The 15,412-nt window shown below is 56.3% G+C and overlaps 1 protein-coding gene across 1 annotated transcript in view; it reads right to left on the minus strand.

The window, feature by feature from the left end:
* NCAPG2 (non-SMC condensin II complex subunit G2) overlaps nt 1-15,412 on the minus strand; it is a 71,592-nt gene that overhangs the window by 44,503 nt on the left and 11,677 nt on the right. The window contains exons 6-10 of the mRNA XM_027770066.1: nt 14,612-14,766; nt 12,359-12,493; nt 9,063-9,157; nt 6,621-6,690; nt 3,788-3,874 (exon numbers count right to left, since the gene is read on the minus strand). Of these exons, the coding sequence (XP_027625867.1) occupies nt 3,788-3,874; nt 6,621-6,690; nt 9,063-9,157; nt 12,359-12,493; nt 14,612-14,766 (542 nt within the window). The remainder of the gene's footprint in view (nt 1-3,787; nt 3,875-6,620; nt 6,691-9,062; nt 9,158-12,358; nt 12,494-14,611; nt 14,767-15,412) is intronic.

Genomic DNA, 15,412 nt, shown 5'->3' on the forward strand with positions numbered 1-15,412 from the left:
TTATCAATCCCCTACCAGACTCAGGGCAGTTCTGGCTAATTCTTCTACATTTATTACTTCCATGACAGCAAGAGCGAGAGACACCTCACACCGTGAGCTGCCCTAGAGTCACACACGCGTGAGCCCAGCTGCTCTGGGCAGTCTTGGGACACAAACCCAGGACATCCTCAAGCAGTCAGGCCTGGCACAGGGCCACTGCACGGCCACACCACCTTCTGGTCTGGGTTGTTGATGTTTTAGGGGTTGTATTCATGCCACAAGTGACCTTAGTCTGCAATCTGTTTTTTGGGTACAATATTACCAAACTTTGGTATAAATGGGTGACTTACAACACAGAAAAGCTTTTATTTATTTGCTTTGTTAGGTTTTAGCCATAGGGCACATGTGCTGACCAGAGAGACACAGAGACAGAGAGAGGGAAAGGGAAAAATCATCCCCTGGGGAGACGGCCACACCACAATCCCGTCTCCTCCATTCTCCTCTTGGGATTGTGGGCACACATGAATACACACATGCCTGGTATGATTTTCAAGCCACCCAGTTCTGGACTTGAACTACAGTCTGCCAGGTGGGATTCCTGAAATTCCTTTCAGTGCATCAGCAAAACAATTTACGAAATAAATTGGACACTAATTAACGCAGCTTGAGGAGAAAGCTGGAATGCGCTCTAGGCAGACGAGAACGAGCACTCGGAGCCCTGTGGCACATCGCACTACTCAACGTGGGCTGGCCTTCCTGCTCAGCGCTGAGGGAGGCCAGCTCCACACGGCCCACCGTGCTTCAAACCCAGCCCTGGAGGCTCGAGAAACACGGGCTGCACGTGCACACACGCTCGACATCCCGACAGGAAGAACGGAGAGGGGCTGCTCGACCACAGCCCCCGGAAGCTGCTTTCTCTTGTCTCTCAGGCCGCCGCACACGCCCGCTGGGAATTCCACGTGCGCACATGCATCTCTGGCAGTTAAACACACAAGCACATATACATGTATCTGGCAATTCCACGTACGTGCATGTATGTGAGCACACACACACCGTTCTTCCAGCTCAAGGGCAGCACTCTCCCCTCGGCCGGCGGGTCATGGCACCTACACACAGCACCTGCCTTTCTGAGATGAGACCCAGCCTCCCCTCACCACCCACGAGGGCGAGCGGGCTCCCCAGCAGCATTCTCGAGCACCAGTGCCACCAGCCAGGTCCTGCTCAAACCTGCTCGGCCGAGCTAGACTGGCACCCTCCACGAGCTGTCGGCCACTATGTCAGTGCATAAAGGACACCGCTGCTCCCGGAGGAACTAAGAGGCCGTCCCTGAACAGACTCTCCGAGCCATCGGCCCGAGGAGAGACCATGCTAGCGCAGGCCAGCCAGTGCCATGGTGATTAAGGTGGCTGGATGCTGACCAGCTTGGGAAACACGCCGTGTGTGTGTGTATGTGTGCGTGTACGTGTGCGTGAGCATGTGTGCCCAAAAGGAAAGAGGGAGAAGAAATTACAGTGTGGGCTCCTCCCTGGGAAGTGCTTCTCACTTTTTCTCCTGACCCCTTGCCACCCCCCAAGTCTCTCCAGCAATTACGCATGCCTTATGGCTAATTTAAATCACAAAGGGGCCAGCAGGTGGCATGGAGGTTAAGTTGGTGGATCCCACTTGTCTACAGTGTGAGACCCAGACCCAGCAGCTTGAAAATCACGCCAGGTGCATGTGCATGCATGCCCCAAATCCAGAGGAGACTGGAGAAAGGACTAGAGTGGCCGTCCCCTCTGGGCTGACTCTTACTCTCCTGCCCCCTGGCAAGTGCACACCCCCTATGCAAAGCTTAAACAAAAAAAAAGAAAGAAAAAAGAAACCACACTAGCTCTTTGTACCTAAAACTTTAAAAAGGAAGAGAAACCGTCGTTTGGCACCAAGCAGTAACACGTCAGACCGTCTGTAGTCCCACTGGGTGCCACTGCCAGAGAGACAGAGAAGAGAGACATGGGGCACGCCTGGGCCGTGGCCACACTGCAGTCCTTGCTCCATTCCCTCATCCTGTCAGGACGTGGGGCATGCTCGTGAGACCAGTCTGTTTTTCCAGAAGCCAGGGCCAGGACCCAAACTGCCGTCAGCCACGTGGGACCTAGGTCCCTGACGCACAGAGTAGGGCCTAAAAACCTCCGGAAAACACAGAAGTCTAGAGAATCCCTTGGCTCTTTGTCCTTGGCTAGCTTAAACTAAACTATCAGTGATGTAAGGGGGCAGCGCAGCAGGTTGTGTGGTTAAAGCACTGGGTCCCACTTGGCCAACCATGTAGTTCAAGTCCCAGACCCGGCAGCATGAAAAATTCCAGGTACGTGTACGCTGTGAGCAGGGTGGAGGAGGACGCCGTGCGGCCATTCTCCCGGGGTTTCTCACTCTCCCACCCTCTCTCACCCCAGTAAGCACATGTGCCCATAATGAAACTTTAAAAGCAGAGCTGGACCCAGGGCCTGCTCTGTAGTGTGCAACGTGCTGCTCAAGGTAGGCTGGGTTCCACGTGGTGACCACAGCCTGGCCAGCCAGCCCGGACACACTGGGCGTCTCAGTGAGTGCAGGGTCCACAGGGCGGTGGGGGGAGGGGGGAGTGGAGCAGCAACCACCCCAAGGTGCTCTTCTCTCTCCGGCATGAGTACTCGCAAGCACTATTAGGGTTAGAAATAACAAAAGGAGGTGAAGTAGATCAGCTGGGGGACCAGCAGTTAGCGTAATGGTTATGTCACTGGACTCCCACATAGTCGATCGTGGTTCGAGTCCCGGACCCAGTGACTTAAACTCATGACGGGCGTGTCTGCGTGTGTGCCCAAGATCCCGAGAGGGGAATGGAGAAGGGATTGTGGCGTGGCCATGCCCCCTGGGGGGTGATTTCTCGCTTCCTGTCTCTCTGTCTCTTTCTCTCTGTCCGGTGAGCACACGCGCCCTACAGCAAAAACCTTTCAAAAAAAAAAAAAAAAAGGAGGCCAGCTGGTGGCGTGGACAGACCCGCGTGGCGCACAGCACAGCTGAGACCTGAGACCAGTGGACTGAAAGACACGCAGGGCACGCGGGAGAGTGGGGAGAGGAGGCTGCAGCGTGGCCGGCAAGGCTTCTCTCCCTCCGCGTGCCTCCTGGTTGGTGCCCATGCCCCAGAGCTCATCAGAACGAAGACGCTGCCTATCTGCTCACAGTGCGGTCAGCAAACTCGCACTACGCAAGCGGCACGAAGGCCAGAAGAGGAGCGTGCTGACGCGGCTCCAGACGCGGGGCCGACGGGCAGATGCTGGCCGTCCCAGGTCGCGGGCCTGAACCCCGACAACGGCGCGGCCTGCTTGGGCGGGGCAGACCAGCTTCCTTCTCAGGGACTCGGACACCCACACGAGAGCCTTCTTCTCGCAGTCAGAGCACAGATGACGTCGGGCGAGAGCTCGCCTCTCCGCGTCCTGAGAGCCTTTCTGAAGCGGGTCACCCCACCAGCCACCCAGACATGTTTCATCGGGACCGCAGGACAGCGGGCACGTAAGGCAGAAAGTAAAACCGTCCCAAATTCCTCTAAGGTCTTTTAAAAAATGGCTGTGGGCGTTAGAAATGGTGACTGCGGAAGGTGGATGTTGAAGCCGTGGAGGCTGCGGGGCGAAGGCCCCCTGGGGGCAGGGACCTGCATTCCCCTGCCTTGGGGCAGGGAGACCCACCAGAACGAGCGAGCGAGGCCGAGCGCCCTCGCCGACGCCTGTGTGAGCATGACTTCACCTGGACTTGTGGCCTGACCAGACGCCATCTGGGAGCGCCGCGGCCCGGGGCTCACCTCGCGCACTCTGGGGTGCACCGGGGACGTCCTGGAGAGGTGGAGCCCGTGGAACATGAGGTCCTGGATGCAGTCGTTCTCGATGGTCTGAAAGAGAGACGCAGTGGGTATGCAGCCTGCACGAGGCGCCCGCCTCAGGTCCCGCCCGTCGAGACGAGATGCCGACTCTGAACCGTCTGAGGCTGGCCCCGGCAGGGCCGAGGAGCAGGTGTGCAGCGGGCCGGGACCCACGTCGCCCCAGTCCCGAGGTGTACACAGGACAATGGAGACCAGGATCCCATGCTGACTGTGACGCGGTCTCACCAGGATGCCCCCACAGGCCCCAGTAAGCTGAGACCGCTGCCACAGAGGAGCAGCTGGGGAGGGCCACGCCAAGGGCAGCCACACCCCCGGTGTCTGTGGCCTGAGAAGAGCACAGGAGGCCTTGCCGTCAGACAGACAACCTCCTCTAACTGTCTCCTCCACCCCTCAGCAGCAGACGGGCAGGGGAGGATGTGGGACTAGGGGAGAGTCTGCCCGGATCTCGGGCTGGACCCGCAGAGCTCACGACCAGAGCGATGTCCCACAGGACAACGGACCCATTTCTTTAATATGTCAAAGGCGGAAGTGTAAAAAGAAAGGACAGAAAAGGCGGGAGAGAGGATAGGTCTGGAAGACATAATCAAATGACTCAATTAGAAAATGCCATGTGGCGTAGTGGTTAAGGCACTGGACTCCCACAGGGCTGACTGTGGTTTGAGTCCCAGGACCGGCAACTTGCTTTCTCACTTCCCCTCTCTCTGGTCAAATTAAAAAGTGATGATAATAAATAAAAATAATTCTAAAAGCAAAAAAAAAAAAAAAAAATCCGTATGGCCAACTTGCTGGACCCTGACTGGAAAACTAAGTGCGGGAAGACATGCAGAGACAGCAGGGACTGTCAGATGCGGCCCCCGTCGAACTGTGCTGGTCGAGGCACTGTGCAGGTGCGCCCTCGGAACTGCATGCTCAGCCACGAGACAGGACGTGTCCACAGATGTGCCTTACCCCTTGAAGGGAGGAGGGCAGGGAAGGGAGTCGGGACTGGAAGCACAGGGCTCGCCCTCAGTTCCCACGAACTGGCAGACAACAGCTCACCCCTTGACAACCACGCTCAGAGGCCAGGCCAGCAGGTGGCAGCGCCCCGAGCCCCACTTCCCTAAAACCACAACTGCGGAAAGGGGAGAAAAGACGCTATTCCTTCCCCAGGACAAGTTTCACACAGCGATAAAACACAACTTAAACGATGAACAGAAAGCACACGACAACGTCCCCCCTGAGTTACACCTCGTGAAGCCACGTGGCAAGCTGCCCGCACAGGAGTGCAACGGTCACCTCCTGCCTCCTGGAAGCAGAAGCCAAAGGACTCTGGCAGAGCTGGCCTGGCTGAGCGTGGGCAGAGAGCAGAGGGTGCGGGGCGAGCCCCACACGTCGGGGACCCGCTGCCCTGCACCCAGCAGCCAGGTCTCTTTCCAGACAGGAAGTCAGGGTGGAAGCAGGACGGCAGGACCCTCTGACTCAGAGCACCTGTCATGCTCAGAGGAAAGAAGACGCATTTGCAAACCTAAAAGGAGAAAAACTAAGGGGTGACGCACACTTCGAATTTGTCTGAGAGGTTTCTTTTTTTAATTATCAGATGCCACATGCAAGTGAGAGAGAGAGAAAACACCCCCCGAGGGATGTGGCCACACTGCAGTCCTCTTCCTCGTCTCTCCACCTGTCAGGACCTGGGGCGAGCGCACACACACACACACACACACACACATACACACGTTATTTCTCAAGCCAGCCAGGCCAGGATTCGAACTGTGGTCACAGGTGAGACCTGGCTCCCAATGTGCAGGGCGTGACCACTGCGCTACTCGGCAGCCCCCAAGAGGGTCTCCGACTGCCCAGCCGGAGGTGACCTGTACAGCCGTTCCCCGAACACACAGCACGTGGCCATCAGAAGAGAGCCATGTTCAAGGTGAACGTCACCAAGTCACCAAAAGTAACGTAAGCGAGAGGCGATGCAGAGCCAGACAGCACTGCTCAGAGACAGTGCCACGGCGCCCAGGGAGGCCTATCCACGGGGCACCATGCAGGGGCTCCCGGCTCAGGCGCCTGGGGAGGCCTGGTCGTGAGGCGCCGGGCAGGGGCTCCCAACACGGGGTGCACTCTGCCTTCCACTGAGCCCACACTCAGCTCGGCTGGCACTGCCAGGTTCTATCACTCATTCTGCTTCCAGACAGCAGACCGGGAACTGCTACACACCTTTACAGAAAAACTTCAGAATAATTTTACCAGGTGTAAGTTTCTGGCAAGAAAATAAAACCAAGACATTGTTGAGCATTTCAGGTTTTGTCCTGCATTGTCTCAATAATGCGTAACACTTGTTCAAGTGCAGTTTACAATGTCGCCCTGATAGCGGCCACATCACAAAGACGGTATTGCTCCGACACCAAGCCACGGTCACCTCAGCATGTACTCAGCGTTTTAAAAGCACAGGGACACTCGGCACCCCCCTCAGTAGGCACTACGTGGTTGCGACCCGGGGTCTTGTTGCAGCTGCCGCAGACCTCGGTCCGCACTGGCCAAGCCTCCAGAGCCCAGTTACCCATGGCTAGACAGTTGTGTCAGCACCGAGGACGAGGCGCGAACTGCACCGCTCTGTGAGGCGGGCAGAGGCCACGCTGCCGTGGCGACATGCTCCCTCACGTGGCTCGAGCCTGACGGGCCACGTGAGCACAGACCTCGGCACCTCGGCACCTCTTCCTCACTGCGAGTTAGCAAGCAAAACACACACAAGTGTTGACATTTCAGAAAGTAAAAATACCTCCAATATCTTCCCCGAAGCCTTTTTCCAAGCTCTGAAATAAACCTCTGCAAGGTGCACCATCAGAGACCTATTAAGAAAGTCAGAACGGTTACAATGCAAGTGTGAAGATGACGCCGGCAACACGCATCACCTTGGAAACCCTCCTACCCTTGGGAGGGACTGCATCTGCCTAGTGCATTATAAACTCCCTCTAGAGCGATGTCTCCTCCCTGGAACTGAGAAGGGAACTGCAATAACGAACTACTTCCTCCCTCTTAGCCACGGCGTCCCGGAACTTCGCTGTGGTCTACGGGGCTGTGAGACCCCCAAGTCCAAACCCCAAAGTCAGAAGGTTTGAGTACGTAACGTTGTGACTTGGAGTCGTTTTCGACTGTGCAGGCTTCTAACCCTCTGGTACAGAAAGCCCTGAAACAGCAGTCAACTCTGAATCTTAATAGTTTAGAAATCTTGTAACTTGGGACCCGGAGTTGGTGTAATGACTATGTCCCTGGACTCCCATGGAGTAGACCGCTGTTCAAGTCCTACCCGGTGGCTTAAACTCACGCCAGGTACGTGTGTGCCCAAGATCCCGAGAGGAAAATGGAGGAGAAGGGACTGTGGCGTGGCCATCCCCTCTGGGGGCTGACTTCTCACCTTCTGTCTCTCTGTCTCTCTGTCTTTCTGGTGAGCACACATGCCCTATAGCAAAAACCTCTTAAAAAAAAAAGAAATCTTGTAATTCAACTCAAATACCCTGCAAATAAACACATGAGAAACTGCTGCAGATACCGCAGGTTCTGTGACCAAAACCCCGCCCGAGAGTGTGCCGTGTGTGGCAGGGGCTCTGCCACGGTGCAGGACTGAGTCCCCACTCAGCGCCAACACGGCACCTGATACACGGAGGTCAGTACCTGGGCCGAGCTCAGAGACTTCCAGAGCTCAAACAGTGACGCAGAGTTGGTGCCCAGCACCAGGCAGGGCAAGCCCTCGGCCGCGCCTGGCAACTCAACCCATGATGCATACGCAGACACCCACCCTGCGCCCAGGGCTTTACACCGCAGGGACCGTCTCCACACCATCCGTGAGGCCCCCATCTCCTGCAGAGGGTACGGCATGAGGAGGAGCGGGAGCGTCACTGTGCGTGAGCTTACAGAACTGTCACAGGTCCCATCTTACACCCACCTGTCACTACTGAACAGTGACTTCCTACAAGAGGAGACACTCCAGTGGGACAACAGAGTAATAGTTAACGGTAAGACATGACTGAGTGCTTCCAAACTCTGACAGGACTTCTTCTTTTTAGCTTTTGCTACAGGGAGCAATGTGTTTGCCCAAAAAGAGACAGAGAGGGGACAAGTGAGAAATCACCCCCAGGGAATGGCCACACCACAATCCCTGCTCTTCCACCCTCCTCTCAGGATTGTGAGCGCATACACACACGCACCTAGAGCGACTTTCAGACCACTGGGGTTCAGGACCCTAACCACATAATCGCCCATGCAGGATCAAGCTGCCTGAACCTCTACACCACCTGCCGGCCCATGTTAACAGAACTTTTAAGTCAGGTTAAATAAAATCTTATTTTTTTTTTTTAAGAATTACTTATTTATTATTATTCTTTTAATTTGACCTGAGAGAAAGGGAATGTGAGAAGGCAAGTTGCCAGTCCAGGGCCTGAGCCAGTCAGCCACATGGAAGTCGAGCACTTTTAACCGCATCACCTGCAACCCCAAACAAAGTCTTTCAAAGCCAGATCAAGATGGCATAAAAAGTGATTAGACACTCCTCGCTTAACAGCCAAGATACGTCCCTGCAGCAGAACTGGGCTGATGTGAGTAGTAGCAGCAAGTGAGGAGCCTAATGGCGACACGTGCTGTGTCCTGGAGCCACAGGCTACGTGGTTCAGTGGGCGTCGTGTGACACCACACTAGGAAGGCGTCATTCTGCCATCCAGAAAGCACATGGGGACCAGCAGATAGCGTAATGGGCACGTCGCTGGATTCCCGTGAAGCTGTGACTATGGCTTGAGTCTCGGACCTGGTGGCTTTAAACTCACACCAGGCACACGTGCGCGTGAGCCCCAAGTCCCAAGAGGACACTGGAGAAGGGACTGCAGTGTGGCCATGCTTCGTGGGGGGCGATTTCTAACCCTTTCTTTCTGTGTCTCTGTCTCTGTGGTGAGCGCACGCGCTCTGTCACAAAGCAAGCACCCGTGAGATGAGTGCGAGGGGCACTCAGGGACGAGCCAGCCTGACCGTCCCGTCTGCTCCAGGTGCAGCTGTGGGTGCGCGATGAGGCACAAACTGAGAAACAAGGCAGAGGCCCACAGGACGGCAGACACGTCCTGCAGTGGACACTGCCCTGCCCTACCGTGGGATGGAGACAGGGGCCCCGCGCTGGATAAGTCGAGCAGCTGTGACACGGTCGCTAACGGGGAGCGACTGCACCTTTCATACTTACTTTGGCAACCACTGTAGCTGGTTTTTAATGGTCCCATGGATCATTTTAATAAAGTTTACATTCCAATTGAAGAGAGAACTAAGAAATCTTCTTCCCTGTAAAAAAAAAAAAAAAAAAAAAAAAATCGACGTTAAAATTACAACCCACAAAAAGTTCGCGACACCCACGGGCTCTGGATGTGCGACGTGTCGGGCACTCCACTGCTGCAACATGGCGGTTGGAGCCCACAAGCTGCTGAAGGGCACTGCCTCGATGCCGAGGCTGCCGCTGACCAGCATGGTGCAGGCCCACGTTGGGGGTGCAGCAGTTTCGTAAAATGAGGTGAGAAATCCGCAGCACCGACAGACTCTCCGTTCCACGACGGACGTTGGGCAGCCTTGGACGCTGAGAGCTACACCTACAGCGGGACTTCCTACAGAGCCAGCCGCCCTCTCCAACTGCCGCAGTCACGGCGACACGCTCATACTCATGCAGCAGGGCTCACAGCCTCCTCAGGGACACAGACGCCATCTTGAGAAGTCACTTTCTGGACCACCAGTGGCATAGTGGTTAAGGCAGCTGGATCCCACGTGACCAATAGAACGGTTTGAGTCCTGGACCCAATGGCTTAAAAATACACTGGGCGTGTGTGCACACGTGCCCAGAATCCTAAACGGAGAACAGAAGGGGCTGCAGCACTGCCATTCCCACTTGCTTCCTCGCTACCTCTCTTAGAAGCGCACATACTCTATGACAAATCTTAAAAATAACGGTTTTCTTTGCTCATCTATAAAAAACAACCCTCCCCCATCAAGTATGACTATGGGGTCACAGCAAGTCAGCGGCGTCTTCGGCTTCTCCGGCTGTATCTACCACGTCTACAGCACTTCTTTCACCAGTCTTGAACCCTCGACCTCATTAGGAGGTCGGAACCAGCTTCTTCCAAGCCGCTCATGTGGTATTCTGACATCCTCTCAGGAATCACGGATGTTCTTAGCACCATGTCGAGCAACGCATCTTTTCCGAAAGCTGTTGGTTTACTCTGTCCGGTCCATCGGAGGGGTCACCATTCGCAGTACATACACCCTGACAAATGTCTTTCTGAAATAAGACTTGAAAGTCAACTCGCCTGCCCACGGCTGCACAGTGGGTGTTGTGGTCAGGCTCTCCGAGCTCGTGGTGGACCGAGAGCGCTGCTGAGTCACACGTAAGGAACCCAAAGGAATCGACCGGAGAAGCCTCAATGCGCGGCCACCGCGGTCAGCAGGCCATGCTGTCTGTCACCAGCTTCGCTGCTGCATCTGCGGAGTGGCCCAGGAGGCTGCCGTGGGGAGCGGGCACCGGCTCCCTTGCCCCCCAGCCGCAGCAGCCTCGATGGGCGTTTGGTTCTGTGACGACAGGCACAGACTCCGGCAGGTCTGCACCGAAAACCTGTGGTTCAGACAGCCGCCTCCACTGACAGCCTCAGCGGCACCTCTCAGACAACCCAGGCAGCCTCCCCATCAGCACGTGCTGCCCGTCCTGCCCGCCCCTCTGCTTGTGTCCTGCAGCTTCTGACCTACTGGGCCTCCTGAGAAAGGAAGAGTTAGACCTTTCTCCAGATTAGGCTTGGACCCGAGGGGATGCTGCAGCTGGCCTGTCATTCGGCCCACTCTGGCACTCTCCACGCCGGTGGGGCAGTGTTCGCCCTCACCCAGGCTCAGAGAAGCACCACTCGCCTCCCTCGAGGACTTCTCCTCGGCACTCACGACGTGGCGACTGCTCGAGCCTGGCTCCACCGTGCGGTCTTCTCCAAGTTTAACCACTGCTGGCTTCTGGTTTAAGGAAGAGGCCTGCAACTCTCTCACTTGGTCACTGCAAGCCAGTGCAGGGTTAGTAATCGGCCTAGGGTTAATACTGTCGTGTCTCAGGCACAGGGAGGCCTGCAGAGGGAGGCAGAGAATGGCTGTGTGGTGGAGCAGGCAGAGCACACACATTCCCTGACTGGACGTGCTGTCTTACGTGGGCACAGTTTGTGACGCCCCAAGGCAGTCCCAGCAAGTCTCAGAGGCCACAACAGATGGGATGGGAAAGCCTGAACTTCCCTGAGAAACCTGAGGTATGACAGGGACATGACATGGCACCCACTGCAGGGTGATGGTGCCGACAGGCCCACCTGGCACAGGGCCCCTCCAGACCCGTCTATAAGAGACGCGTCCCCTGCAAGTCGCAATCATGCCAAATGTCACGCACGGTGTACCCGTCGTTTTAACGAAGGTCTGCGGGAAGGCGCTTCACTCAGATGCCAGCTCCATCTGCAGACGCTGCCCAGCCCCAGACAGGGCCGCCTCCCCACCCGGTCCGGCCCCAGAGGCACCGAATATCTGTCCTCACAGATCGCAGGCTTCCGGGGCAGGCCGTACGCTCACTGTGGTATGTGACATCGCGTCCTTGCTCACTCACGGCTGCACACTCTCACAGCAGAGAGCACTTGGCACCCAACATTTGGTGCGGGGATGCGACTGCCAGTTCGTGTCACCGTTCACGCGTGAGAAAGCAGAGGGCACAGTGGGCTAGGAGTCTTGGGAGTTAGAACCTACAAGTAGCCTGCGTCGTGACGACAGCTCTGGTAGGCACAGGGCTCTCCAGAGGGCACATCTTTGTGCAGCTGCCAGGAGCCTTCTCGGCAGGGAGCAGGGCCCCCACCGCTCGGCAGCACGCCAGCACAGCCTTGGAAATCCTACAGAAACATGACGCACTTGGGTTCATGCACACGTAAGCATGCGTGCAGCAGGCAGGTAAAACAGCATTTGTGGGGAGGAGTGAGCCATCCCCACAGATACTGTTGTTTACTTGCCTGTTGCACGCGTGTTTACGTCTGCATGAAACCACACAAAGCCACGTGGGACCTGGTTCCCAGCACGCAGTGCTCAACAACAGCACTACAGGGCCAGCCCAATAAAAAAACTGTTCAAAGATACAAAGCTTTGTATATGTACCAGGAGGGAGGGAGGGAGGACACGTATGAGAGCAGACCGGAGCTCACGCCAGCTGAGACGGAGCAGGGCAGAGGGCCAGACCTCTCTCACAGGAAAGTGCTGCCCCAGCTGCTCCCAACTGGGCCGAATGGACACGGCTTTACGTCCCCAGGACGCGGGCAGTCCCAGCCCCCACGCCAGCCGACGCGGAACCGAGCGAGGGCCCGGACGACAGCCCCTCCAGCACGGCCACGGGGCACAGGACACCTGGCAGACACAGCCGCCCGACGGCTGGCTGGGTCGGTCGGGCAGAACGGGGGCCTGTGCGCAGCGGCTCGCAGGCCGGAGCACGGCCCTCACCTCCTCCTTGCGCAGGCAGGCCACACTGACGGAGCACTCCAGCAGCAGGTTCCTCATCTCCCTGCTCTCCTCCAGGTCGTAGTCGAAGCAGTACAGCGCCTGGTGCATACGCCAGAGCCGACAGATGTCTGCACCCTGGAACGACACCGGGAAAACACTGAATTTGGACCTTCTACGAGCAGAGAGAGCACGGGTTAAGGCATTTTATTTCATAAAGAACAATCCTACATGGTTTATCAAAGAGCAGAAAACAGTGCCGAGTAACAATATCTTCAAGTTTGCAAATGCAGGACAAGCAGGCAGCGTAAAGGTTACACTGCCAGACTACCATGCAGTCGACGGCAGCTTACAACTCATGCCGGGCACATGTGTATACGTGCCCCAAATCCCAAGAGAATGAAGAAGGTACCTCAGTGTGGCCACCCCCTTGGGGAGGTGATTGCTCACTTCCTGCCTTTCTCTCTGGCGTGCGCACATGTCCTATAACGAAAATCTCTCTACAAACCAAAGAATATATTTGCTAATGCCAGGCCAGCCGGTGGCATAGCGGTTAAGGTGCTGGACTCCCACACGGCCAACCATGGTTTAAATCCCAGACTGGGCAGCTTAAAAAAATCACTCTAGGTGATTCCAAGAGAATGGAGGAAAAGGGACTGTGGCATGGCCATCCCCCCGGGGGTGATGTCTCACTCTCTCTGTCTCTCTCTGGCAAACACACACGCCCTATGGTACAAACCTACAAAATGTGCAAATGCTGGGCGGCCAGGTAGCATAGTGGTTAGTGTGGCATGATCCCACACGGCCACCTGTGCAGTACGAGTCCTGGACCCAGCAGCCTGAAAAACCCACAGGCGTGTAAGGTGGGGAGATGGACAGGGGTGCAGTATGAGCACGCCCCGCCCGGTGGTGCCTCCCCTCCACCCATCAAATTCCTCACTGCCGAGCACACTCACCCTGGCGGTTCAATGTCTGCTGACGGCCTTCACATCCACACCCACTGACCCACTATGAGCCAGCCCTGAGGACGAAAGCTACGGGGGTGGAGGCGGAATAGACACGAAACACCTTAACGATTTTCCAAGGAACAGTGCCCTGCTCAAGGGCAGACGGGGGCTGATTTCGATGTTCACTGCCCAATTTTCTAAGAGAAATGTACGTACCTGCTGGGGTCTCGATCAGAAGGAAAGTACTGCTCTTTTTCTCTATTTCTAAACCTTGTACCAAAGATCAAAATAAGAAAAACAGCCCAAGGAAACCAGCAGTTAGCGTAATGGCTATGTCGCTGGATTCCCACGTAGTCGACCGAGGTTCACATCCCGGACCCGGTGGCTTAGAACTCACGCCGGGCACGTGTGCGTGCGTGCCCAAGATCCCGAGAGGAGAATGGAGGAGAAGGGATTGCGGCGTGACCATCCCCCCGGGGGGTGATTTCTCGCTTTCTGTCTCTATGTCTCTCTCTGTCTGTCTGGCAAGCACACACGCCCTATAGCGAAAACCTATCAAAAAACAGAAACAAAAACAAAAACAAAACAGCCCAAATTACATCCAACCTACAAATATGTCCTTCCGTGGCCTGGCCCAACTTCAGCTGTAGAGACACGCCCAGGCAGGTCTGAGAGCGTAGAGGCTCAGTGCTGTGCAGGGGGGGGCGTGCCCCAGACAGCCAACCCGGGTCCAAGTCCTGCCCCAGCGTAACCAGGCCCAGGTGGAGGGGCGCTCCTCTCCCGCCCACGTGCACATGCGCAGTCTAGCTCGGAAAACTAGTGACAGCTCCAACAGCAACCCTGCAGCACATCCGCACGCGGTCCTGGTCCCGGCCAGCTACAGCCCATCTAACTGCGGCACGGGGCAGGACAGGCTGCCCAACCTGGGATTTTACCCTGCACCCCTAGTGTGACCCCATAGTGTGACCCCACAGCCCTACACAAACCCCCTCCCAGCAGAGAGGTGGCTGTGGACACGAGTGATGTGTGAGAGAAGATATGGTCCCTGCTCCTTGCTTCCTCCTTCCCGGAGTCCACAGAGCAGGAGACGGAGCAGACACTGTGACCACAGAGTGCCAAGAAAGGACAGAGGCCACCCGGAGAGGAAGAGGTGGCACCGCTGCGCCAGGCTGACCTCCCAGCAAGACAGGTGAAACCCTGCCCCCGGCAGAAGCTGATCGCCAGCAGGGCAGGAACTCCCACTGCAGAAACTGAAGTCGGGCCCTCACAGGCGCCTGAGACCCAGGGTGGATGCGGAGAGGAAGCATACCGTCCTCGTCTGGAGACTCCGCCGCAGCAACAGGACGAACGCCGTCTTGCCCATGTCCTCCCTGGCAGGCAGGCCTCTCTCCCACCACGTGACGCACAGGTCCTGGATGGCACTCCGCAGCTTGTGCTCAGACTCGGGTAAGGCATACAGCACACCTGACACAAGGCAGGGAGTCCCAGTGGGTAATGCACATTCTCGCCGTCAAGGAGCCAACAGCTCAGAGCACTGCGACCGTGCCTTAGGAGCTCTGTAAGCAGCTGATACCCGCTTGTGTTAACTGGCCAAAGGTCTGCACGTGCTGTCTGTGAAACGCTAACAAAACTTTAAAAATTATCACATGGGACTAGCAGATGACATAGCAGTTACATGGCTGCACTCCCACAGTCAACTGCGGTTCGAGTCCCAGGCCCAGTGGCTTCAAAATCACACAGGGAACATGTGCATGTGGGCCCAAGCTGCCAGGAAGAAAATGAAGAATGAGTTGAGGCGTGGCCATTAACCCTGGGGAGTGATTTCTCATTTTCCCAGTCTTAATCCCGCTCGCACTTTCTCTCAGGCAAGCACACACACCCTAAGACAAAACCTCTCCAGAAAAAAGAACTATACACCTTTGTAAAACAGACCCACATAACAATCTTAGAAGTAGAAGCCTCAGAGAGCATGCTACCTAAACCCCTAACTCCAGAGCAGCCATTCAGGCTCAATGCAAAGGGTCCCCCGCATCAGCCACCAAGGACAATGACAAGTAGCCCCGGAGGCCAGCGGCTAGAGTGGCGGGCCAGGCGCCGGGGCACCCCACAG

The sequence above is a fragment of the Tupaia chinensis genome, unplaced genomic scaffold (genome assembly GCF_000334495.1).
Source record: "Tupaia chinensis unplaced genomic scaffold, TupChi_1.0 Scaffold000110_1, whole genome shotgun sequence".
Lineage (NCBI taxonomy): Eukaryota > Metazoa > Chordata > Mammalia > Scandentia > Tupaiidae > Tupaia > Tupaia belangeri.